We start from the raw sequence: 26,981 nt of genomic DNA, 5'->3' as shown, positions 1-26,981 counted from the left end.
CAGATTCACAGTCTGTCTCATTTCTTGGCTACCCCATTCCCATACGTGTTCTCCATGCCCCAGGAGTCTGGTGGACCTCTTAACTCATGGGAGTTCAGTAAGACTCAAAGCAAGTTGAGTAAGTTGAGCTACTTCTATAATTGAGTAAACAGGATACTGACAGCCTGACAAGACATCCTTTCCTTTCAAACCAGAAGTTGCTTCACATGGTAAACATACTGTACATCTGTTTATTTACCATGCCTCTTATGGGGGCTAAAAACCATTGAAATATCTAAGAATGTTTTCTTTCATCAAGAACCAATTTTTACCTTGTTGAGGGTACTATTTCAGTCCCATTGAGAATACATGGTCTTTGAGGTGGGGAGATTATTCTGGATTATATAAGTGTGTTCAGTTCCTTAGTCATGACCGACTCTTCATGACCTCATGGACTGTAGCCCGCCAGACTCCTCTGTCCATGGGATTCTCTAGGCAACAATACAAGAGTGGGTAGCCATTCCCTTCTCCAGGGGATCTTCCTGACCCAGCAATCAAACCCGGGTCTCCTGCATTACAGGCAGACTCTTTACCATTTGAGCCGCCTAATTATCTAGTTGGACCCATTCTAATCACAGCAGTCTTTAAAGACTGTCAGAAAGAGATATCACAACAGAAGAAAGGTCAGAGAGACATGAGTTTGTTGTCTTTGAAGATGGACAAAGGGACCATGAGTCAAGGAATACAGGTGTTTTTTAAGAAGCTGAAAAGAAGAGAACAAATTATCCCCTACAGCCTCTAGAAAGGAACACAGCCCTTTTAACACCTTGATCTTAGCCCAGTGAGATTAACTACTGACCCCCAGAGACCTCTGATTTCTGACCTCCAGAGCTATAAGATAATAAATTTATGTTGCTCTAAGCAGAGAGAGACAGACAGACAGACATAGCCTGGTAGTCTAGTAGGATGATTGATATTAAATAATCACACAAAGAATAATGAATTCTGAAAATTGCCATGAAGGAGAAGATCTGTGGAAGTGTGTGGCATGTTCAGGGATAGACACTGTGAGGAAGTCACATCAGAGCTGAGAGTTGAATGATGAGTAAACGATGACTGCAGAATCGTGGGAGGTCTGGTGCATTCCTTGCAGGAGAATAGTATCAGCCAAGAATATGAGACAGAAAGGAGCCTGGTGCATTGTTAGGTGAATGAACTGAAGGGTCACTGGGAGTGGAGAGTATTGGATGAGAGGATGAGGGAGCTAAAGAGGTGGCAGGGGTGCTATTGTATAAGACCTGGCAGGTCATGGTATGAATTTCAGATTTTATTTGAAATGTAATGGGAACACACGGAAAACTCTTGATCAGAGGAGTGCTCATTCTTTAAGAAAGCACTCTGTGGATGGTAGGTTGGAGAGGTGAGAGCAAAGCCAGGAGATCACAGAGCGGGTAAGTGCATTGAATCTGATCAGAGAACTCGAAGACGGCTTTGTTAGGAATGTAAAGGCACTCATCCACTACCCCATCTCAAAACAGTGGTAAAAGCCCAAAGGGTAAGGACTGATCTGATTCTTGCCATTTTATTTAGTTCTTCCAAAGCCCTTAAATGCCCCAAATGTGATCGACACTGGACACAACTTTGCTGTCATCAACATCAGCTCTGAGCCTTACTTTGGGGATGGACCAATCAAATCCAAGAAGCTTCTGTACAAACCTGTTAATCACTATGAGGCTTGGCGGCATATTCAAGGTAAGATTTGGCAAGGAAATCTCCAGCGAGAGATGGGACACCAGGAAAAGAAATTTGTCCCCAAATGTAGACATCCTCTCTCTCAATCTCAACCCTCTACCCCAAGGTAGGGGCTGTGGCAATGGATTCTACTTTGGAGTATTCAGGAGGGAGTGGCGGGGTGATGGCTCCTCTGAGTTCTGGGTCTACCTTTCTGAAAGGCATGGTGTAAAATGGGACACAGAACCAGCCTGTGTCAGGAGCTACTATCTTCATCAATACTCCCTGTCCAGGTCTCTCTGGCTCTCCAGTCCCATTTTTACTCTGTCTTGCTTGGTCATGGAAAAAGATACATGCTTATACCATGACTACAGTAACAAGGAAGTCCAGGGCCCACTGGAAAGGCAGAGACTTAATCTGCTTACATCTGAGGGGTGATTGCTGCTACTGCTGTTGTTCAGTCGCCAAGCTGTGTCCAACTCTTCACGACCCCATGGACTGTAGCACACCAGGCTTCCCTGTCCCTCACCATCTCCCAGAGTTTGCTCAAGTTCATGTCCATTGAGTCAGTGATGCCATCCAACGATTTCATCTTCTGTCAACCCTCTTCTTCTGCCTTCAATCTTTCCCACCATCAGGGTCTTTTCCAATGAGTCAGCTGTTGCTACTGAAACATGTTTTTGGTTTTGTTTTTTTCTTATTTGACTTTGCCCTGACTGCAGTTTCCTAACTCACAGAAATTTGGGAAGGAATTTGGGCTGTGGCTGACTGAACTGGGGTAGGGGGAGGTGGGAGTACAGGCCCATCCCCACCTTTTTGAAAGCAAAAGCCTCAAATGTAATAAAATGTCAAACATTCATGAGAACAGTTAAATTTATTTAAATTTACTTTGAAACACAAATTAGAGTCCTGCTTGTTGCATGATGATGTAATAGCACTTTTTTTTTTTTTAAAGCTGAGCACCATCTGTTGACCCACCTGCTTAAATTGTGCCATCTTATCATGAGACATACCACAGTCACACTTGCAGGGAACATACACACCTCCATCAATACTCTAGTCTCACTATGCCCATGAATTCCTGAAAGGGCGCCTACCCGTGACTGCAATGAAGGAGACACTGGAGACACTAATTCCACCCTTGGGTCTGGAAGATCCTCTGGAGATGGAAATGGCACCCCACTCCAGTATTCTTGCCTGGGAAATCCCATGGACAGAGGAGCCTGACAGGCTACAGTCCAAAGGGTCGCAAAGAGTTGGACACAACTGAGCGACTAAACGCATATAATCAAGGAAGTTACCAAAAAAGAAGAAAACGAAGGTTTGGGGCTTAAAAATACTAGCTGACCTGAGTACATTAAATAAAGTCATGGTGGTATTACGGAGCTCTTCACATTCTTTTGAACACTCATCCAAAATTCAGAATCCCAGGAGTATAAGTCTGATTTGCTGGATTGTTGTTTCTATTGACAATGGCTAGGTCTTTTGAAAAAGCAGCTTAAAAAAAATAGGATATTGATAATCCATCCTCTCTTTATGGACATCCACAAAGAGGTTTTCTAAAAACCCTTAAACACAGTCCAGTATTTTTCCTTACTGACTTGATTATGTGGTAAGGCAAAAATCTACCTTTGCAATATTCATACAAATAGCTCAGAAGAAAAGAAGCATATGTCATTTGTTTCTGGGAGGTATTTTCAAATACTTCAGATAATTTATTTATTTATTTATTATGATATGACTATTACAAATTTGTTGTCTGATTAGTGTAAGCAAACCCTCAAAGAGTCTTTTCTCTTGATAGTTTGATTGGAATCACTGTTTGCATTTGAAAGCAGTTATTTTATATTATTCTAATTGAGTTTTTCCCCCTAAATCTGATTGGTATTCCCTATAGTTGAAGATGTGCCTGATTTTACTCTACAAATGAAAATACAGAAACACTAGAGCAGAAATGTATGAGTGGCACAGAGATACATGAAAAAGCCTTGTTTTCTTTATAGTAGGAACACTGAGACCCTGAAGATGGAATCTCCCCTCTGTTCTACTCAGACATTGTATTTTTAAAAACCAAACATTAGTTCCCATCACAATAACAGCATTCCAGTTTAAAGAATGTAAAAGACTGCCAACTTAAGTTTCCTGGACTTTCCCTCTTCTCAGTGACAAATGAGATTGTTACCCTCAACTATTTGGAGCCTCGGACGGAATACGAGCTCTGCGTGCAGCTGGTCCGGCGTGGAGAGGGCGGAGAAGGCCATCCTGGCCCTGTGAGGAGATTCACAACAGCTTCCATCGGTCAGCTGAAGCAAACAGGCATTTATTCAGGAGCTGGGTGGGTGGGGGAGGAAGGGGAAAGAGGAAGGAAGACCAGGAAGGGTGGTGGTGGGTGAGCGGGTGGGTGGGAAGGGTGGTGGAAGGGGTTTGCTTTTGAATGGGTGGGAAAGTGACAGGAAGGCTTCAGACTTGGAGCCAAGCCAGCCCTTTATTTGGGCTGCTCTCCTGGTCTGTCTCCCTGGGGGAGGGGGCTGGAGTGATCCACGGGGACAGAGAAGGAAGCAGATGAGCCTTCAGGAAGGCAGGGACATCCCTGAGGACTTGGGATTTACTTTGTAGCAACTGTGCTCAGTCTTGGCTCCTGAGTTTTTTCCACCAGCTTCCTGTTTCCATCCTAAGGGCCCAGGCCAGGCTCTTGCTACATACATACTCCACAAATCCCAGTGTGTTTATAAAGTAATTTCTAGCTTTTCAAAGTCATTCATGCACATGGTGAAAACATTGAATAGATTGAAAGGCTTTTACCTAAGAACAGCAGTCCTATGCTCTATCCCTCCATTTCCCCATCCTATTTCCTTTATCTCCTTGAGCCATATGATATATACCACCCTGTTTCTCTCATGGCATGGCATGAAGGATCTTGGATCCCCTTACTTCCTGGACTAGGGATCGAACCCATGCCTTCCGCAGTGGAAGTGCAGAGTCCTAACCACTGGACCACCAGGGAGGTCTCTACCTCTATGTTTCTAAATCAGTGGTTCTCAAACATTATTTTCCCTCAGAATCATCTGCCCAGCTTATTAAAACAAATTTCTGGGCCTCACCTCCAGGGTTTCAGATTCAGAAGTTTTGGAGTGGGAACGGGGCTCAAGAATCTGCATTTCTAATAAGTTCCCCAGTGATGTATGATGCTCTGGTCTTAAGTTTACACATTCCAATTGTAGCACTATTTCTTGATGGATCAGTGTTAGTCAATAGCTATCAGTCTTCTATTGTGTAAACTGAGGAGCCTTTTGAATTTGTGAAATTTCCTTGATGCTGACCTGAACTCCAGCTTTCTGCTACCCAGGTCCCCTCCTCTGAAATGTCTGAGTGAGTCCTTTTAAAGTTCTCTTTAATGTTGTAGTGCGCCTTGTGTATAACCATTCTGTTACTATCTCTTGGTCAGTGCTTTACAGTTTCAGGTTCACATTTATTTAATTCTTAGAATTGTCATCTTTCCCATTTTATAGATTGAAAAGTAGAGTCCCAGAGTGGTTAATAACTTGGCTATGGTGATGTATCAGATTCTTCATCATCATACTAGATCTTCAGACTTGATCCCTTTCTGTTTCTCCAGTTATTATTACTATTTTTTTAACCTGGAGCCCAAAGACACTAAATCCTTTCCCAATTGTTGAGTTTTCCTAGTTTTCGTCCATTTACTAAAGGCAGAAGGATATCGGATGCTTTAATGAGAAACTAGGAAAAGCGTCAAGCTCTTCTGCAAAGGTTGTGCATTCCTCACACACTCTTCCTTCCACACCCCCCACCTAGTGTTCATCTGACCAGCAGCATCCTTAATGAACCAAATGAAACTCAGGAGCTACTCTGATGCTTGTAGAAGCATTATACAAGTAAGCAATGGCTTCCTGGGAACCCACCAGGTAGTAACACCAAAAATAACACTGGCAGGGACTTCCCTGGCAGTCCAATGCTTAAGACTTTGCTTTCTAATCCAGGGGGTGCGTGTTCTATCTCTGGTCAGGGAGGTAAGATCCCACTTGCCTTGCAGTCAAGAAACCAAAACATAAAACAGAAGCAAGATTGTAACAAATTCAATAAAGACTGAAAATGGCCCACATTAAAAAAAAAAATAAGATCTTAAAAAGAAAATAACCCTGGAAACTACATATGACTTAGAGGATAAAAGGAACCTCCATGACTATGATGCAAGGGGCCCCTGAAATGTCATCAGGTTGCTGCTACAAAGCAAATGGTAGCTTATTCTCTCCTAGGCCAGTGCTGCTGAATCAAAAGGGGAAGGGCATAATCTGACTCAGATGGAAAGTATTTATGGAACAGAACATAAAACACTTAACAGATCCACAGTGTGCTGTCTTCAGCTCTCAGAATATGTTCCAGCCAGGATGTATTCAGAGGTCTCTTGGAATATTTCAAAGTAGTTCTCAGGGGTGGGTGGGAAGGGAATTCTTGAAGGTTCATCTTTTCCCATCATCTGAATTTTGCTGATGTTTGTTTTTAAATTCATTTGGCAGTTGCACTATTTATAAGTGTGTTGACTGAGTGGCAAAGGCCGGGAAGGCCAGGAGGGGAGGGGACAGGACACACTCTGAACACACGGCAGAAAGAGGGCAGGTAGGGAGGGGTGAAGGGTAAGCCGTGCTCTCAAAGGGAGGGGAGAGAGGAAATGACCATTTATGGGGCTGCTCCTCCGTACAAGGCACAGGCTTAGAAGGTTTCCAGGTTTGTGCTACACCATCAGCCCTCTTTCCGTCTGTTGTGTCGTTATAAGCCTGCCTGCCCATTCCAGGTGGCTTATTTTGGAACTTTAGAGAAGAGTGACGTCACCTCTCACAATTTGCAAAGGTTATGGAGAAAAGGCCAACGAGACCTGTAGCATAGTGCTAAGCAGGTGGCAGACCTGATTGCTGGTTCTCCCTCGTCTATGGGTGGTCAAAGCTGTTAGTGAGAGTCCCTCCCCTGAGGAGTGGAAATAGACACTTCCTGTCACCTCTGACCAAGTTTCTCAGCCTTCTACTTTATTTTTTATTTTTATTTTTTCATTGTATTGGAGAATAGTTGATTTACAATGTTGTTAGTTCAGGTGTACAGCAAAGTGATTGTTATATATACATTCGTTTGTTTCCACTTCTTTATTTTTTTTAATTATAACCCTCTAAAGAGCTTCTTAGATAGTTTTGTCCTTAAGACACCGTCTCTGTTTTGTTTTAATGTCTCTTCTGCCATGAATTTTAATACCATAAATCTGTTTATATATTGTGGTCCTTCATAAACCATTGTAATTATCTAAAATTTTCTCATACCCCAAGGGCCAATTTTTGCCCTGTTAGGGGCAGTAATGTCCCCACTGAAAATGCATGAGGAGAGGATCCCTAGTCTATGTTTTGAAAATACTTTATATCTGGAGTTTAAAATATCAGTGTGCTGTTACTAGTTGAAAACTTGCAGATTCCTTCTCTGTCCACTGATACAAGATAAGACAGGAAGGAAGGGAGGGAGGGGGAAAATGTTGATGGAACCCAAACACCTTCCAAGCATTTTCATCTCCATTATCTCATTTCTCCTCTTGAGTCTGGAAGGTGAGTGTTTTTATTTCATGCTACATAAATTTTCCTAAGGTCACAGAACTAAAGGGGCATGCTTCTGCCTCTTTGATTTCACAACTCATGTTGTTTCCATTTAGTTACCTCTCTGGTGACTCAGGTTCTTGGGGGTAATTATGGCCATACAGCCTGTGGTCAGAGCCAAACCTTGATGTAATCAGAGCCTGGCCCTGCCATCGCTGTGTTATCACATGTGAAATTGTCCCTGCTAAGGGAATGTAACCCTGAAATTGCTTTAAAACATATTGCTCAAAATGGGAACACTGAATGCTCACCTGCAACCCCACAACCTTGGCAAATCCAGTGTTTCCAACTTTTTCAGTTTCCTTCCTCTTTCACCGATGGTAGATGTGACTTTTCCCAAGTGGAAATTAGAGTATTTCTCATGTGTTACAAGTTTTGGAGGGGCTTCTGTACTTTTCATGATAATCCTTTAATCCCTTGGATGGCTATATCATAATTTATTAAAGCATTTCCCTACTTTGAGCACTTAGGTTTCTTATGATTGTTTGTTATTATAAATAATGTTGTAAGGGACATCTTCATGTCCCTAGCCTTTTTGCTTCCTTTGAGTTATTTCTTCAGGATAAATCCCTGGTAGTCAGATTATACGAAGTATATGATCATTTCTAAGGCTCTTGAAACATATTCCCAAATTGTCCTTCAGAGGGGGTTGTATTTTTGTCTTACAGCTACTCAAACTATGCACTAATATTTTAAAGCTTTGCTATTTTGATAGGGAAAAAAAGTATTTCATGGCTGCTAGTGGCTGTTTCTTTGCTAGCTTGTATATTATTCTAGAAGCCAAGGTTGTCCTTGGGGGCTGTTGTTACCTTCACTTCCTATAAAAATGATGATCCTTCTGGTTTCTCCTAGGTCTTCCTCCTCCAAGAGGTCTCAGTCTCCTACCAAAAAGTCAGACCACTCTAAATTTGACCTGGCAACCAATATTCCCAAGCTCAGAAGATGACTTTTATGTTGAAGTTGAGAGGAGATCTGTGCAAATGAATAGTGATCAGCAGAATATTAAAGTGCCAGGCAACTTGACTTCAGTGCTGCTTAACAACTTACACCCCAGGGAGCAGTACATAGTCCGAGCCAGAGTCAACACCAAGGCCCAAGGGGAATGGAGCGAAGATCTCATCGCTTGGACCCTTAGCGACAGTAAGTAACTCACGCTGCCCCAGGCTTGCCCGAATGACGCTTGGTGGCCGCCACTTAGATTTAGTTCCCATCACTTCAAGTCTGCTTCTTAGAAACCATGACAGGTAGGTAGTTGTAAGTGGAGGCCAATGAGTGCCCTCCCCCAACACCTCAAATCATTTTAGTGACCCAGAATATATATGAATGCTCCATATGTTTGGACTAACAATAATACGGGCAGACCTGTCCTACGATTTACCTTTCCTGTTTTTAAAAAAGTTTGTTTATTTTCAGCTCTCTGGGATCTTCGTGGCTATGCACAGGCTTTGTCTAGTCTCACCGAGCAGGGGCTACCCTCTAGTTGCAGGGTGTGAGCTTCTCATTGTGATGGCTTCTCTTGTTGCAGAGCAGGGTCTCTCAGGGCTCGCCAGCTTCAGTGGTTGCAGCATGTGGACAGTAGTTGTGGCACACAGGCCTAGTTGCTCCACGGCATGTGGCATCTTCCCAGACCAGGGATTGAACCCGTGTCCCCTGCATTGGCATGAGGATTCTTAACCTCTGGACCACTAGGGATCCCTACCTTTCCTTTCAGTGGAGTCATTTATTAAGCAGATGGTGATTCATTACAGATAGATCTCTCCTAATCTTAAAAGCCAAGGAACTTTGCTTGAAAATCTGCAAAACAGATAATCCTTAGCATATATTTGAGAGTAATAAAACAACTTTTCTTTCAAACTGTTGTTCGGGCTCTTCTCAATTTCAGATTGTCCATTAAAAATTAGTTGGAACTTCTAGGGTTCCTTTGTGGTCTTGAAAGCTTTTTCATCAGGAACCAGAGAGTTCTATTTGATTTGCTGCCATAGAACTGTCTGTGCATTTCAGAGTCCTTGGAAAGACCAGGTGTTTCTGGGTCACACCAACTATCACTAACACTGGGACCCTGTGGTCTCTTGTCAACTGCCAGAGTCTGAGTTTCTCTTCTGCAGCTGAGCCTCCACTTCCCCAGTAACAGGTGTACAAACTGGCTCTGGGTTTCTCCGACCAGTCTCTTGTATCAGTAAGATGTGAAAGTCTCAACCATTTTGTCAGTGTTTAGGCATGTCTTCTTCATCTTTAAAAAAATTCTGTGACAGAAGTTATAGGCCAGTACAGAGAATAATACATAAAAATCTACATTTCTACAACTCAGAATTAACAACTGTTAACATCTTGCCATCTTTGCTTTCAGCCTTTTTTGTGAAAGTAATTCCCCAATACAGATATATCAAAATCCTCTTTGATCATCATCCCTACTCTAATTTTCTCCCTGTCTCCCTAGAGACAACCAAAATTCTGTTTGTTAAACCAAGATTATGTTTGTTATATGTCTTTCCATTCAATATTGTATAATTTTAATACATTAAGTATACCTGTAAGTGTGCAGATGCATGCATACGCTTCATCTTGCTTTTTGTATATGTCTACTAAGTGCTTAACATATTTTCTAACAAGTGCTTAACAAGGATAGTTCCTATGGGCTGGTGGCTAACTGCAAACTAATGGGAATCCTTATTTCTTCTACTTGAATCTATTTCATATAAGCTGTATGACCGTGGCCAAGTCACTTAATGTTTCCAGGCCTCAATACTAACAGTAAGGTTGTTATGTGGAGTCAATGAGTTACAATATGAAAGGGCCTATATAAATGTCAGCTCTCATAATCTTTGTTTTCCTCAGCATCAAGAGCAGTAAAATAGCAGTTTGTGGAGTAACAGAATTTCCAAGGTCTTAATTCAGTGTATGGATGGCAAATATGTGATTTGCATGTGTTGCCAAGTTTCCCATATGTGGCCATGTTGTCAAGTGTGTGTTGAGTCCACCACAAACTGATTGGAGTTACCATCAGGGATAACACTTTAGTAGCCATTCACGGTTTATAGGCCGACATTCACTCTCTCTCAAAAGCATAATAAATAGTCAAAGAGATGGTAATGCATCTTAAGGATACATGTTTTTGTTTTTTTAATTTCTAGTTGTCCCTCCTCAACCAGAAAACATCAAGATTTCCAACATCACAGACTCTTCAGCCGTGATCTCTTGGACGATCCTGGATGGCTATTCTATTTCTGCTATTATCATCCGTTACAAGGTTCAGGGCAAGAATGAAGACCAGCACATTGACGTGAAGATCAAGAATGCCACCATCACCCAGTATCAACTCAAGGGCCTTGAGCCCCAAACAGTTTACCAGGTGGACATCTTTGCAGAGAACAATATAGGCTCAAGCAATCCAACCTCTTCTCATGAACTGATGACTCTTTCTGAATCTCAAGGTTGGTAGAGTAGACAGGTATTTACATATTATTATTTCTGGGGAGTATCAGAAAAGCCCCACTGTTTTAAGATATTTACTCCATATTCACATCTTGTGATACAGTAGGCTTGTCCTTAATAGGCATCACCATCTCTAAAGAGGTCCTTAAGATGAAAATGCCCCTTGGAGGGATACCCTGTTGATCCTTTTTCTATTAAGCCTTAAAGGAACTTAGCCCATCAGCAGTCCCCATCTAGCAGTTGAGGGTCTGAGCAATCTGAATGTGATTCTGTGGAAAAAGAAGACTAAGGACCCAGCTTAGTGGAGGAAGGCCTGTGCAGTGGTTCAGTGGGAGGCTCCAGGAACCACACTCCATTCTTTCTCAAAATGAACTCTTCTTTTAACTTGGGTGACACTATGCTATTCTGAGTTTTCTTTTACTTTTTAGATCCAGGTTATGATGGCTCTATGTCCATCACTAACCCCTACCTCAGAGAGAATAAGCTCTTTGAGACAGAGATCCTTCAGTGCCAAGCACAAGAGGGCCAGTGTTTGTGAGTTTTTTTAAATTGAAATACAGTTGTTGTGCAATATTATGTTAGTTTTGAGTGCACTATGTAGTGATTTGACATTTGCATATATTATGATCACCACAGCAAGGCTAGTAATTATCTGTCTCCAAACAAAGTTATTACAGTATTATTAGCCATATTCTATATGCTGTATATTATATCCTTGTGGCTTCTTTATTTCATAACTGGAGGGCTGTACCTCTTAATCCTCTCCAGTGTTTGTGGCTGGTAAAACCTGTTGAATGTAATTAGTGAACAAGGAAACCCCAGGTGGGAAGGGTTGAAGCTTCTGGGAGACTTCCCTTTGAGGTTAGTCTGAAATTGCATTTCCTCACCCACTGCACCACAGCTTGTTCAAGGGAATGCAGCTAGAGGGACTTGAGAGGGAAATGGTGATTTTTGCAAATTTATAATTCAGACCAACCTATTTTTACAGAAAGTATCATAGCACTAAAAACTTCTTGGTTCTTTTGAGGGCTACCTAGGGCTTAAGAAATAAAATCCAACAAGCTCTGTTTTCAGTGCTGATTCTTTGGAATATGTTTGAAATATCCAAGGAATATTGAGTCTGTAAATTACAGAGAATCATAGTTTTCAGATGACAATCTTAAAAAATGCATCATTTCCATAATTACTTGTGTTTTCATAGAACACATGCAGGCCCTAAATCCAAGCTACAAATAAAATACAAAGAGAAAAATTTAAAAACAAGATGTAACAAAACTAAAAACCCCTCACCATCCCATTTCAGACATCTCTTTATGCACACATGCATGGAGATAGTAGTAAAGATAGCTAATCAAAAGAATAATTGTTAGATAAGGTCATGCTCTACATGCTGCTTTTCATAAAAATACATTGAATTTAATTGTATTTTAATTTAAGCAAGGGAAAGAAGTAGAAGAGTTAAACCATAGTCTTTAATAGTCCATTTTGACCTGAGCCCTAAATTCAATAGTTTTTCTCTTTTCTCTCTTCTTTCCTTCTCCCATACTTCTCCCTACTTGGTAGGTATCCTCAGATTATTTTCAGCTCTTTAAAACAAGAAAAACCCAAATCAAAATATCTTACAGATTCTGTGCTCTTAGTGTCATAGAGCTTGCAAGATTTTCTAGGTGGGGAAATTGTTCAGGGAGGTTTAGTCACTTTCCCAAAGTGATAGATATAGTTAGTCTCACTATTATGAGATAATATTCATCTGCTTGGGCCTGTACTTGGAAGTGAAAGTTGAACAAAGGGCAACAGTTATTGATTAGCATCAGTTCAGTTCAGTCACTCAGTCGTGTCAAACTCTTTGTGACTCTGTGGACTGCAGCATGCCAGGCCTCCCTGTCCATCACCAACTCCTGGAGCTTGGTCAGACTCACATCCAGCAAGTCGGTGATGCCATCCAACCATCTCATCCTCTGTCGTCCCCTTCTCCTCCTGCCCTCAATCTTTCCCAGCATCAGGGACTTTTCAAATGAGTCAGTTCTTCACATCTGGTGACCAAAGTATTGGAGTTTCAGCTTCAGCATCAGTCCTTCCAATGAATATTCAGGACTGATTTCCTTTAGGATTGACTGGTTGGATCTCCTTGCAGTCCAAGGGACCCTCAAGAGTCTTCTCCAACACCACAGTTCAAAAGCATCAATTCTTTGGCACTTAGCAGGTTTGGTGATTAGCATGTTGACTTATAAAAAGCCCTTTTGCACATTCCTTTGAACTTTTAACAGCCCTGTCAGTCAGACTCGTCTCCAGTGAGTTCCAGACAGTAAATAAGTAGCACTAGGTCATGCAGCAATTAGGTGGCAGGACTCAGGCTGCCATGATGTTCCCAGTGTAACTGGGACTTCTCCTGCAAATGGTCGTGGCCTATCTCTCCATCTAGACTAACCTGCTGCTTCTCCTGCGTTCTGCTCAGCACCAGCAGACCTCGGAGGCAGGAAGATGCTGCTTATCGCCATCCTCGGCTCAGCGGGAATGACCTGCCTGACGGTGCTGTTGGCCTTTCTGATCATGCTGCAGTTGAAGAGGGCAAACGTCCAAAGGAGAATGGCCCAAGCCTTCCAAAATGTGGTAGTGTCTCATCTTCCAAGCAATATTTTAAAGATATGGGTCAGAAAATTTACTTGTAAAGGAAGTATTTCCCTTAGGCAAATTTCATCTTTTCTTTGTCTTCCATTATGAAATGGGAGATAACTAGCATGACTATATAAGTTCTTGTCCAATTCAAAACAATTCTGAGAGTGAAAAGTTTACTGTTAATAATTATGCAGAAAACTCAGCCTAAAGCAGGACTACTGCCCCCATCAAAAAGAGAATAGAGTCATCCTAGTGATAAGTCACCAGTGAGAGTAATCTTGCAATATAAACAGCTGACCATTATTGTAATGAAGGGCATGAGGGGAACCGTACCTCAGTGATAAGTCATGAATATTGATACTAGATCAGTTTTCTTCACTTTTTTTTTATTTTCCAGTTTCCATTTTGTACTTCTAATAGTATCGCCCATATATAAATGAATTATATCTACGTGTGGATCACCATCACTGTGTACCCTTCAGTCTGCAGTCAGAGTTCATGGCACTCAGCACTACTTTTTTCTTTCATTTAGTAATCTTGACCAGTTGCAAAGGTTTACAAAATTATACTTTACCGACAGGCACCCCATTTGAATCCTTGAGATAGTATAGCCTGAACATTTCTCTGTAATTTCGAGCTCTGTAAAATTAATCTGTACCCAACTTTACTGAGTCTATATATGAAGCACTGAATACAGTTACATATACAAATGAGGTAAATCTTCCTGATACGAGTTCCTGAGATGCCCTTCAGGCTGTCACTAGAGAGGAAGGTCCAGCACGGGGGTAGACGGTGCTGGAGCTCATCATGGTACGGATGCTTTGTCCTGATACTGCCAGCAGCCACCAAAACTCCAGAGAAAAGGAGACACTGTCTTGGGCTTGAGAGATTCTGAGCTTTAAGACAACTGGGAGAGAGTGAGTAAGAGCCAAGGAGACCAAGATGAAGCTAGGAAAAAAGCTCTCACAGAGGCATGTCCTGTGACTTCTCCAGATAGATCTCTGAGTTCTTTTCCAAACCAGAACTGAATAGCTGCTCATTTCACAGCAGGGTAGACATTCAAGTGTCAGTAACACAAGTGTGTGTCGTGACATACATGCCATTATTCTCCCCTCCCTCATCCCTGCAGACATAACTAATCGATTGTAGCATGCTTTCCTACTGAGGCCTAGGATCATGCCCATGCAGCTCTATTGGCTGCCACTTCATCCAAGTGGGCCTATTAAATGAACCCTATTTCCATCTTCATTCTAGAATTGGGTATACTGTTTCTTTCTTTCACTTAGTGTGGGCATAAACTGGAAGGTATTATGTACCTTAAAAATTATGAAAAATCCTGACACAAAACCATTATTTTTGTAGAGGGAAGAACCAGCTGTGCAGTTCAACTCAGGAACTCTTGCCCTGAACAGGAAGGCCAAAAACAACCCAGATCCTACCATTTATCCAGTGCTTGACTGGAATGACATCAAATTTCAAGATGTGATTGGGGAAGGTAACTTTGGCCAGGTTCTTAAGGCTCGCATCAAGAAGGATGGGTTACGGATGGATGCTGCCATCAAGAGAATGAAAGGTCAGTGCATGCCCCGATCAAGTCAGCATTTCACTAGGGTGGGGGGACAGCTTGACTTCCTGTTGACTCTTTCCTCTAAGGTCTCATATTCTTTTAAACAAAAAATTGGCATGATGTTAGATGGAGCTGTTCTGTGCAGCTGAAGGTGATATTTCCTTTGAGGGTCAGGATGTAAACTTGAAGGCATGAGCTGTTTAGACGCCACTGTCTGGATTCACTGGGATGTGAGAACATAGACTCTCTGTCCCACCCTGCTGACTTTCAGGAAGCATTACTGTTTCTCTTAATGCAGTGGTTCTCAACATTGATCACGCATCCAAATCACCTGGGAGACTTGTTAAAAAACAGACTCTTCAGCTCCACCCTATGGTTTCTGATTAAGCAAATCTGGCCCAGGGCCAGAGGGCTTGCATTTCTAATTAGTTCCCATGGGATGCTGAGTCTTAGAATTTGGAGACCACATTTGGCAAATCACTATCTTCATGCATTATCTACATCAGCATTCCTGGAAATAGTTAGAAATGCGTCGACTTGAGTTTTTCCTCCTCATGGTTCTAATCTATTCAAATTTCTGGGATGATGCAGGGAAAAATTGGGGTCCCTAAACTTGCTCAGTGGCTTTTCTATACACTCAAGCTTAGAAACCATTGATCTATAGTCACAAAACTAGATCTTTTCCAGTTGTGTTCAAGACTGCTTAGGGCCCCCTCATTGAAAAAGATCTTCTGAGAAAGCAGATTGACGTGTCCCCTGGAAATACTAGCTGTCTTCTGTTGCGTGTGAAATGGCAGTTTACAGATGACTTGACTGTGAAGCTGCACTGTTGTTTTTACAGCACACAAGCTTGGCAAGTGATATATTAGAGCCAGCAATGTAATTGCCACTTTTATTGGGCAGCTCCATAATAAGGACTTGCTAAGGCTGCTGATGGGTTTTCCTTCTTCTTGACTGCAATATTAAGCCTAAGATGACAATTAACCCTAAATCTTATTAAGCCATCACTGCTTTCTGCATTGCTAGAAAACACATGTCAGGAAATGAACAAAACAAAATAAACACAATATTATTTATGCTTAGAGACAGTAATGTTTCAAAACACACACAGAGACACACACCCAAACAAACCCTGCTAGAATCCAGAAATTCCTTTTCCGACTTTAGTCACAACAGTTTTAGGAAGCAGTGAAAATGGTGAGAGGAGAGAGACTGTAGAACTTTGTAGCATCAGTTTTTATGCTGATTGGGATCTGACCTGAGCTGATTGTCCATCTCATGTCCATGTAAAGAGGTAGAATAACTTAACAGTGCACCAGGGCAGAAAGTTTTGCAGGAAAAGTCATGCATGCAAAGAGGGGACTTACTTATGTGAAGCAACAACCTGTTACAAGGAGCTTTGCTTCTAAAATGTTCCTGAGGCATTGATCCTTAGGCTCCTGTGGAATAAACAGGGTACTAGACTTGTAATTGTTACCTGTCAGCCTCATGGGTCCCCTTAGCCCATATGAAACCTTCCCATAATTTTCAAGCATGGTCAGGCATGCACATGGCTACCAGCTCTCTATCACTCTTTCCCCCAATGTTATTTCTTCAAAAAGCAATCATAGCATACTGTCACCAACTCAAGGCTGACCAACCAGCTGCACATCAGCCAAGAGTTTTCTCTTCAGCCTGATTGGTGGTTCTGCCTCTGATCAAAGTGCTAATGGAGAGACGGAATGACAGGAACAGAAAGAAATGCAACTGTTTCCTGACTACGAAGCGACTTCTATAAAAATGTCATTGAGATTTGAGTTTTTTCAGCAAGCCTTATGTGGGCTCCCTGGTGACTCAGTTGGTAAAGAATCCACCTGAAATGCAGGAGACCTAGGTTTGATCCCTTCATCAGCAAGATCCCCTGGAGAAGGAAATGGCAACCCACTCCAGTATTCTTGCCTGGAAAATCCCATGGACAGAGAAGCCTGGTGGGTTATAGTCCATGGCATTGCAAAGAGTTGAATACAGCTGAGCACAGTATTCTATTCTGGTTTATGTAAAAAGCAGAGTAAAATTATTATAATAAAGTAAGGTGTGTTCACTACTGGCAATGTTTCCCTAAAATTTTAGTGTTACTCCTTGGCGTATTTGTCTCTGAAAAGCCAGGGTCTGAGCATGGACACAGCTCCATCTCAGCCAGACCATTTCTCTGGGTATTTGAAAGCTTCAGCAGTGATTCTCAAACAGAGGTGATTGGTTTCCAGGGGGAACACTTGGTGATCTGGGTACATTTTTGGTTGTGCTACTGGTAACTAGTAGGTCAGGTTAGGGGGTCAGCTAAACATCCTCCTTGCCACAGGACAGCCCCCAACCATAAGAAGTATTGGCCCAAAATGTGGACAGCCAAGCCCCTGTAGTAGAACCATCTCTTTGATTTCTCTAACGTTTTCCAGACCCAATGACGGCTGAGTGTACTTGAAGGTGATGGGGATCGGGGGTACAGTTGTTTCTGACAAGGCATCACAGAAAGCGGTCATGACTCTTGACTTTCTTCCCAGAATATGCTTCCAAAGATGACCACAGGGACTTTGCTGGAGAACTGGAGGTTCTTTGTAAACTTGGACACCACCCAAACATCATCAATCTCTTGGGAGCGTGTGAACATCGTGGTAAGATGCTCTTTTCCTGTTTCTCCTGCCAGATTTTTTTTGAAATAAGAAAGAAAATTAGGCACATTCCATATTGAAGTTAGGAAAGATAAGTCATCTAAGATTGCTACCTACTTTTTAAGTTGCAATTTCAGTCTGAATGTCTGGCCCCATGAACAGACTGTGCTGAGATGTGGAATGTTTTTGAAGGTGGGTCCCAAGGGTGAGTCTTTTGGCTTCTGATACAGTTCAATTAGTAATGCCCAAAGATACCCACAGCTCCTACATGCTCCCATCTTTGCTAATCCAGAGGTTTTCTCAGTTACTACTAGGTGGATGGAGGCTGCACTCTGCACCAGGAAAAGTAAAGTACGTTGGTTCTTCTTAGTTGACTTTTCATTTTCCCTCCAAACCCAAGTAGCCAATACTCCAAATGTTAAATCTGTGAATGCCAATAGTCTACTGTAATGTGAAAGGACTGGTGATACTTAGGTTAAAAAAATAATAATAAGGCTATATCTAATAGTACTTTGTTTTCATCCAAAACAATCCCCTGTACAATTACACTGAAGCTTTCTTTACAGCTATCCTATGTCACACATACTCTTAAGTTCAAATTATATTATTAATTGAAATGTTTATTGAGTATTTCCTATTGTAATGTGTGGAGTTAGCTGTGAATAAGTAGGTAATAAGAAATCTGTGGGTTTACCTCTGCAAGCTACCTGGGTTTGCAGCTCTAAATCCGTGCTTACTCTTAATTTCCCATGGAAAAATTTACTCCAATGCAAAAGCTCCACATGGTAATTATTTGCAAACTTTACAACCTCTTGTTGACTTTGCAGCACAAATACCAACAATGGAAAAGAGACTACTTCCTTTTCCTCAATTTATTAAACTAAAAATACTGGTACTTCAAACAATATATCATTCTGTGATCCAATAAGGGTGTAATTCTAAAAGCCAGATAATGTCATAATGAAGTAATGACACTTATTTTTGAGCTATTTCCTGAGAACAGTAATCAGCATGGGACAGCAGTAAATGAATGTTTAAGAAAAAAACTTATAGTGACAGAATATATGTCTTTTAAAAGTTTGCTCTATTGTCACATAATTGGTTGACTTTTAAAATTGTATTGTTCAGTAAAGTAAGAAAATACCTTCATACCAGAATTGAGGTATATCTTTCCTTATAGTACAACAGGATTCAATGCTAGAAGCTTGCTTTTTTTTTTTGAGAATTTCATTTTCTTAGAATATCTCTGAAGTTTAAATTCATTTGACATAAAAAGTATATACCAAATAATTCACTTTTAAAAATAGTAAAATAGAGCACTATACTTTCATTGGCTCCAAAGATGAATAATTGTTATCAAAGCAGATTACATCTCATTTAAAAAAGAAACGGGAGAAAACTATTTGGAATAAAACTAAGACAATGAACCATACTTTGCTCTAGGAAAAATTTTATTTTTTTTTCCTAAAAGGTTGACATTTCTGGTTTCTGTAAGCAAAACTGCAATCCCTGACACTAGATTTTGCTGACTAGTGATGCACTCAACAATCTAACGACTTAGTCTGGATTTTAGGAAGGAGCAGAAGTCAGGAGAGAGAGAAAGTTACCTAGTGTGGGTCCTTCTGCTTTGGGTATTTAATCACTTGTTTTTGTTTTAAAAAAATAACCTCAGGAGAAGCTGGATTCATACTGGAATAACATGTCTGGCTCATATTAGGTTCTCAGTCAATATAGAATAAAAAATAAAAGGTGATGTGGACGAGCTATCCTAGGTCATCTGGAAGCAGATGTTTTGATTTCATGCTACCTGTGTTACCCAGTAGGTGAAGCAGTCAGGAAGCCTGCTGTTTGGTAGGAGTGGCGAGGGGAACCCTAAGTGCAGGCATGGCCCCCTTTTGCAGGAATGATGTCACTTGTTTTCCTCCTGTCCCCAGCATCACCCATATCGGTACCACTAGATGTGTTATTTTAAGATAAAATGGAATTTTATAAGCAGTCCCCGAGGACCAAAGCACATCTCAGAACTATCACCGGGGTTTAGGGCTACTGATAAAGTGATGCTTCCTCCCTCGCCCCACAGGCTACCTGTACCTGGCCATTGAGTACGCCCCCCACGGCAACCTCCTGGACTTCCTGCGAAAGAGCCGAGTGCTAGAGACGGATCCCGCGTTTGCCATCGCCAACAGCACTGCCTCCACACTCTCCTCCCAGCAGCTTCTCCATTTCGCAGCAGATGTGGCCCGGGGTATGGACTACCTGAGCCAAAAACAGGTTTGTCCTGGGAACCTTGCTTTGAGCATCTTTCTTCCAAAATTCTCTCTGATATCAGAGTTTAGATTTTTTTTTCCCCAGTTTACCTGTCTTCCTTAATTCCTTCTCAAACTCTCCCTAATTTTATTCTGTTTGTTAATATTCTGTCTCTTTATACAGAAGTTCATGCTCCATGCTAATGGTATGTTTGTCTAGTGAATCTCATCATATGTATTTGGGTGAGGTGCTTTCACTCATATTAGCTTCAAGTAACTCCACATAGCCCACATAGCAGAGGCCTTTCACGGTACCTGGAATAGTGCATGACCTGGTGCTTCTTCCTGAAATGCTCCTCCAAAGACCTGTGGGTCGTTTGGCAGAATCCACTCACTGAGCATTTAGAAGAGGAACTAGAACGGAACTGGATTCTGGTAGCTTTTTAAAAACACTTTTTCATACTATCCTCTAGATTTCCCAAAGCTCCTGCTCTTTGTGCAAACAAAATGAAGTGAAAAAGCAAATATGATGCTGAAAATACATGACTTTTTTTTTTTTTAATTTCAGTTTATTCACAGGGACCTAGCTGCCAGGAACATTTTAGTTGGTGAAAACTACGTAGCCAAGATAGCCGATTTTGGATTATCCCGAGGTCAAGAAGTGTATGTGAAAAAGACAATGGTAAGTTCAGATGTTGATGAGACCCTTTCGAGGGCACCCCTCCCTCTCCTGAGGTTGCTTCTCTTAGAATTCCATCCTTCTATACTGATGGACGCCTTTGACCATTTCTGCCGTTTCATAATGCCTCAGCCCAGCAAACTTCCTTTCTCAGTTTTGATACCTAAAATGTCTGGAAGGTCTGCATTTACCAGTGAAGAAGGCTCTGTCACATGTGGTGAAGTTGTTGAACATGCAAGCCTCGTGCTAGAGGGGCTAGGGTCCGTATCCAGCACAGACCCCCAAGTCTGGTCTCGTTCAGAATCTTCTGGGGAGCTCCCACAGTCCCCTTTTACACAGCAAACATAGGAGGGGGGAAAAAGACGTTTAACCTACTTTCTAAAACATTAAGGAAGTGAATCAACGAGGTTTCCTAAGTCACAAGGATGCTCTAGAAAGAAACTCATACATTGTAAATGCTCGTATAAGAGTTCCCTCTTTTCTGAATGTTCTCTGCTCATTCGTCGGTTCAGTCGCTCTGTCGTGTCTAACTCTTTGCAACCCCATGGATGGCAGCACACCAGGCCTCCCGTTCCATCACCAACTCCTGTAGTTTACTCAAATTCATGTCCTTTGAGTTGGTGATGCCATCCAACCATCTCATCCTCTGTCGTCCCCTTCTCTTCCTGCCTTCAGTCTTTCCCAGCATTAAGGTCTTTTCAAATGAGTCAGTTCTTCGCAGCAAGTGGCCAAAGTATTGGAGTTTCAGCTTCAGCATCAGTCCTTCCAATGAATATTCAGGACTGATCTCCTTTAGGATGGACTGGTTGGATCTCCTTGCAGTCCAAGGGACTCTCAAGAGTCTTCTCCAACACCACAGTTCAAAAGTATCAATTCTTCGGCGGTCAGCTTTCTTTATAGTCCAACTCTCACATCCATGCATGACTACTGGAAAAACCATAGCTTGCTCATTCGTCAAGCCCCCACCAAATCCACTTTCACCCAATGATACCTAACCTCCCAAATAGCCAAATTTTACCTTCAAATAAAAGATCCCAGGGGAACCTCATTCTACTCTTGTTGTCCACCTGGAATCATAAAGCCCTGGAAGTGCCACATCCCTGGATATTAGTGCTGGGCTTTCAACACGCCACCACCCTCTGCTTTCCCTGTAGTTGGGCAGTGCAGGGTGTTGGGGCTGATGCATCCTATAGTCTTTGCACCTGTTGGGTAGGTCTCTCTGATGGCATGGCTCTCCCAGCATTACTTGGGCTCAGCTTTCTTGGGATGACTCCAGTTCTTGTAACATATAGAGAGAGTCTTTTTACTTTTGTAGATATCAAATTGCCTCCTAGCAAGGCTCAGCCTTCTGCATTTATCCTCAAGTTCAGGTTTCTTTTCTTTTAAATATACTTATTTCAATTACTGACAAGATAACACAGAAACAATATTCAAGAATGCTTTCAAGAGGAAATGATCCACAGTTCACAAACTTGACACAATTTATTTTAGTTTTACTCTTTTCCTTCCACAAGCATACAGTCTTTTCCATAGTTATGATCACAGTGAACTTAATCGTTTTGGAACTTTCCACTCCCTTTTTTGATGAGGGTTTGAAGTGGGCCTCCTTTGGTTCTTAGAGAGTACCATGCCCCTGGTCCTTGATACTTATTGACATCAGCACCTCAGGAAGTCTCCAGTGACTCCCTAAAGGTTTGTTGCCAGGCAACAGTTTTTTCCCTAAACTTTTCAGATTCGCCCCTCTCAAAGCAGACCTTTCTCTGGTGAGTGGCTGGGCTGGTCTTACAGAAGCAGGACCCACCACTCGCCCATCTGCTCCAGCTCTCCCCATTCCTCCTGGGCCACGTGGGACCCTCTTATTTCCACTACAGAATCTCTCGCCTTCCTTCACTCTGGCACTTTGGGGATGGGATGCTGTGAAGAGGGAGTGCCACATGCATGCTAAGTCGCTTTAGCCGTGTCTAACTCTTTGTGATCCTATGGATTGTGGCCTGCCAGGCTCCTCTGTCCATGGGGTTTTCCAGGCAAGAATACTGGAGTGAGTTGCCATTTCCTCCTCCAGGGGATCTTCCCAACCCAGGGACTGAACCTGTCTCTTACGGCTCCTGCACTGGCAGGTGGGTTCATTACTACTAGTGCCTCCTGGGAACCCCTGTGGGGATGAGGAGAAGAGGTTAACACAGTTTAGCCCCATAATCCTACCCATTTAATTTGATTACTTGCCTCAGTACCCCGAGGCTAAGGTTGGTTTGCTTGACATTTCATAAAGGTCAGGGATTTCTGTATCTTATGGAGTTAGGGGAGATGCTTAGAGGGGTGGAGCACTGGTTAGGGCTCTAGTGTATCTCCCAGTGGAAGGGCAAAGCGTTCAGTAGCAGCATGGTGTCTGGGTGGGGAAAGGACATGGTGAAGGTAGGGGAAGAAAAGAGAAGGGATTGGAGAGAAGCAAGCTTCCAGCAAGAAGGGCGCAATGTAGCACATTACCAACAGAGGGCAGAGTGGCTACTTTCTCTGGTGTACTATGGAAGTCAGAGATAGTCGATTCCTATTGCACCTAGATTCTCTGGGAAACTTTTTAAAAGACAGATTCTAAGTCCTACCACTTAGATATTTTGATTCAGTTATTGTGGAGAGGGCATCGTGCATTAGTTTTTTACTTCCTCCCAGGGCGATTCTAGTACTGGAAGTGTTGCAAAATGATGTACTTAAGTGATGTGGGATTTTACTACCATTGATTAATCTATTGATCCCCTCAGCGTGGATTTATTTATTACTACAATGTTTCACGCTTGTGCTGGGCTTGGGGATAATATTAAGACACAGTGTTCTCCCTCAAAGAGCTCAGAGACACATAACAAACAATTGTAACGGTGGATAAGGCTGAGAAGGAGGAAAGCGCAGGTCCCTCCGGAGCTCAGAGGAAGCACAGTGAAGCTTTCCAGTAAATGTGACATAGATACTGGAGACGTGAGAATGAAGGGCAGGGCCTGGTAGATGCAGTGTTTGTATGAGAACTGAGAGGCAGAGGAAAGCACGGAACTTTGGGGAATTAAGAAAGGCAATATGAAAAAAAAAAAGAAAGTCGATATGGCTAGATGGTGATGCAAGAAAGAGGAAGAGTTAAAACTCAAAGGTGGAAGAGGAAGTGGGGATAAGGTCTTGAAAGCTCTAGATGGCAGCTTTGGGGGATTCAGTTAAGGACTGGGGATGTTGTAACAAGAGTGATATTACAGAATTTTAAGGACAGGAACCACATGTTTGGGTTTGCCATTTAGAGTGATTGTGGTGCAGAGAACAGGTCATTAGGGAGTGGAACCAGCAGTGGGGAGATGAGTGGAGAGGTGGTTGTCAGCAGGCAGGTGGAGATGGTGGTGGCCTGAACCAAGGTGACGGCAGCAGGGACAGACAGATGTGGACAGATCAAAGCAGTCACACAAAGAATGGAAAAGGGCTCATGGAAATGAATAACTAGGAAATACGGGGTCAGAGGCCAGCAAACGGGAGTAAATGAGAGCAAGGACCAAACAGGAAATGCAGACCACTCTTCCCATCCTCTAGTGTGAAGGAGAAGAGAGGGTGACAGGTGGGAGATGGAGGCGAGGACATAGAAGGGAGCAGATGTTGACGAGAACACAGCATGTAGACGTGAGGGACTTCCCTGGTCTGCATTGGTAGACGTCACCACCTCCTCGCTGACTCACATGCACCCTCTGCCCTTTGGTCTGAAATGCTCTTTCCTCCCCCATCCACCTGGTGGTACCTACACATCTTCTAGAACTGAACTCGTGTGTCCCCTCCCCTGGAAACCCTTCCAGCCTCTCCTCCAGGCATTTGGTCTCCTCCCACCACCTCAGCCCTTCCCACATTATAGCCTAATCCTCGGTTCCTATGCCCATCTCTCTTTTCAAGCCTCTGAGCACCTCTGACAGCCACGAAGTGAATAATTGCATGACCACTGAAAGGACACACACATACACACACATCGTTATTTTTCTTTACATGAAACTGTGGTAGTGACCTCTTGAGGTAAGTGGGGCTTACATAATTTGCAAGGCTTTGAACTTAAAAGCAGACTTGTGGGTGGGACATGCAAAAATATCCCCTGACTCTGCCATGCCTTCTATCTGGGGACCTCCCTGAGAGCTGGGGTGAGCTCCCCCCAGCTTCAGGCCACCGGCGAGCCTTGGGAAGGGGCCCCTGTTGAGCCTAAGCGGCCTCTTACATTGTATTCTCCAGGGAAGACTCCCCGTGCGCTGGATGGCGATCGAGTCACTAAATTACAGCGTGTATACGACCAACAGTGACGTGTGAGTAAGCCTCTCACTGCTGAGGGATTTTTTTTTCTTTGGACCCAGAAAAATATCCATTTGACAAAGGTTTTGGAGAGAAGCAGGAATATTACACCCCTCTGCGGAATAAAGCTGATCACTAAGCCCAGGAAATAAGAGCGTGGACAGAGCCACAGAGGAAATGACTTCCCCTGACGGCAGGCTTTGGGTTTATTTCTGCACGTCGGGGAGTGACTTCAAGTGGTTAACTCTTTATTTCCCGAGGAGTCAGAGGCATCCTGGCCTTCCTGTGACTCCATTGCCCAGACTGACTTCGGCACAAGGCCACCGAGGAGGTGGCCCAGAGTAGCTGCTGGGGGTCGGAAGTGGCAGGGACAGAAGGCAGTCACACATGCTACATCACTTCAGTCGTGTCCGACTCTGTGCAGCCCGACGGACTGCAGCCCGCCAGGCTGCTCTGTCCGTGGAATTCTCTAGGCAAGAGGACTGGAGTGGATTGCCATGCCCTGCTCCAGGGGGTCTTCCCGACCCAGGGACTGAACTCACAACTTTCATGTCTCCTGCACTGGCGCCACTAGTGCCAGCTGGGAAGCCCCACAGAAGGCAGGCGGTGGGGCCCATCTCCGCCTGCAGCCTGCGTGACAGGTCTCAGGCTGGTGGCAGGGGAGGACGGTTTGGGATTGAGACCTGAGCCCTCTTGCCCACATTCCCTATTTTCAGGAGGAAGAACAGGCCCAGAGGGTTGAGTTGACTTATTCGGGGGGTAGGGAGTTGCGGGGAGAGCTGTTATGCCTGGGGATGGGGAGAGGTTGGGCGATGACTGCGTTCTCACTGTGTGCCTTTATGTTATCTCATGTCATCTCTGCATGAGGCAGAGATGGGTATCCTCACTTTTGGAAGAATACAGTCAGAGGCCTCAGCAGTTCTAGTCATTTGTCCCGTGTCACATGCGTACCCAGTGGCAGAGATGAGATCTGATGCAAATCTGTCTGGCCTAGAACCCCCTGCTTTCTGTAGTGTGAGCCTGCATTCTCTACCTAGAGCAAGTGGGGGCTCTGCCAGTGTTAACAGTGTTCCCGTGTTACAATCCTTCCATTGGCCAAAGGGGAGATAGACGCACGCTCTGTGCAAGACCCAATCCTAGGAAAAAGACATGGGACTTTCCCTCTTCTGACCTAGAGTCAGTCGCCCCAGCTTTGGGGGCGGAACGTTGACTGGCCCCCGCGTGTGCTGATTAGTTTTCTCTTTCATCCTTCCTGCAGGTGGTCCTATGGCGTGCTACTATGGGAGATTGTTAGCTTAGGTGAGTATCCTTGTCCACCTACCAGGTGAAGCTCTGTGCAAAGGGAGTGGGCCCCCCCGTGCTCCTTCACCATCTACTTTCATGGGTAACATTTGTATTCGGTGCCGACAGATGCCACTTGGGAAAAGAACCTTGCAGGTTTCCTGCATGAGTGTGTCCATCCCCATGGCTCTCTTTATGAAAGCCCAGTGTCTAATGTCACATGTAACACTGATGACCTGGTGGCCAAGAACTTCATTCTAAGTTGTCTCCACGTGTGCACAGATGTCATAAAGCTGTCATAAGTTTTCTTCTGCAACTTTAAGACAGTATATTGTGTTGCTATGAAAAGTCACATTTTCAAAGGCCATTTATGTTTAAATTTTATTAAAGTATAGTTGACTTAGTTAATTTCTACTATACAAAGGTGACTCAGTTTTATGTATGTGTGTATATAATTTTCCATATTCATTTCCATTATTGTTTGTCACAAGATATGAAATATAGTTCCCAGTGCTATACAGCAGAACCTTGTGGTTTATCCATCCTATATGTAATAGTTTGTTTCTGCTAATTCCAAGTTTCCATTTTTTCTCTCCTCTGCCACTTTTCCCCCTTGGCAATCACAAGTCAGTCCTCTATGAGTCTGCTTCTGTTTTGTAGATAAGTTCATTTGTCATATTTCAGATTGCACATAAGTAATACGGCAATTGTCTTTCTCTTTTTGACTTCTTTCACTTAGTATGATAATCTCTAAGTCCATCCATAGCGTGACAAATGGCACTGTTTCATTCTTTTTGATGGCTGAGTAATATTCCTCTGTGTGTGTGTGTGTGTGTGTGTGTGTGTGTGTGTGTGTGTGTGTGT

General features: G+C 43.0%; 1 protein-coding gene and 1 non-coding gene across 3 annotated transcripts in view; one reads left to right on the top strand and one right to left on the bottom strand.

Moving 5' to 3' along the window:
* Positions 1-26,981, top strand: part of TEK (TEK receptor tyrosine kinase) — a 102,040-nt gene that overhangs the window by 69,674 nt on the left and 5,385 nt on the right. Inside the window, exons 10-20 of one of the 2 annotated variants that reach the window (XM_040238006.1) lie at positions 1,570-1,731; positions 3,874-4,008; positions 8,211-8,498; positions 10,490-10,789; positions 13,246-13,397; positions 14,769-14,979; positions 17,511-17,621; positions 19,699-19,889; positions 20,433-20,546; positions 24,780-24,850; positions 26,095-26,135. In XM_040238006.1, the coding sequence (XP_040093940.1) occupies positions 1,570-1,731; positions 3,874-4,008; positions 8,211-8,498; positions 10,490-10,789; positions 13,246-13,397; positions 14,769-14,979; positions 17,511-17,621; positions 19,699-19,889; positions 20,433-20,546; positions 24,780-24,850; positions 26,095-26,135 (1,776 nt within the window). Of the gene's footprint in view, positions 1-1,569; positions 1,732-3,873; positions 4,009-8,210; positions 8,499-10,489; positions 10,790-13,245; positions 13,401-14,768; positions 14,980-17,510; positions 17,622-19,698; positions 19,890-20,432; positions 20,547-24,779; positions 24,851-26,094; positions 26,136-26,981 lie in introns of both variants that reach the window. The other variant, XM_040237997.1, reaches the window with a different exon arrangement.
* Positions 4,641-4,714, bottom strand: TRNAG-UCC. Its single transcript has one exon. It is a non-coding gene; the product is annotated as a tRNA-Gly (tRNA).

The sequence above is a fragment of the Oryx dammah genome, unplaced genomic scaffold (genome assembly GCF_014754425.2).
Source record: "Oryx dammah isolate SB20612 unplaced genomic scaffold, SCBI_Odam_1.1 HiC_scaffold_1, whole genome shotgun sequence".
Classification (NCBI taxonomy): Eukaryota; Metazoa; Chordata; class Mammalia; order Artiodactyla; family Bovidae; genus Oryx; species Oryx dammah.
Note: the sequence above shows the minus strand (reverse complement) of the source record. Positions and strands in the feature narration are given on the sequence as shown.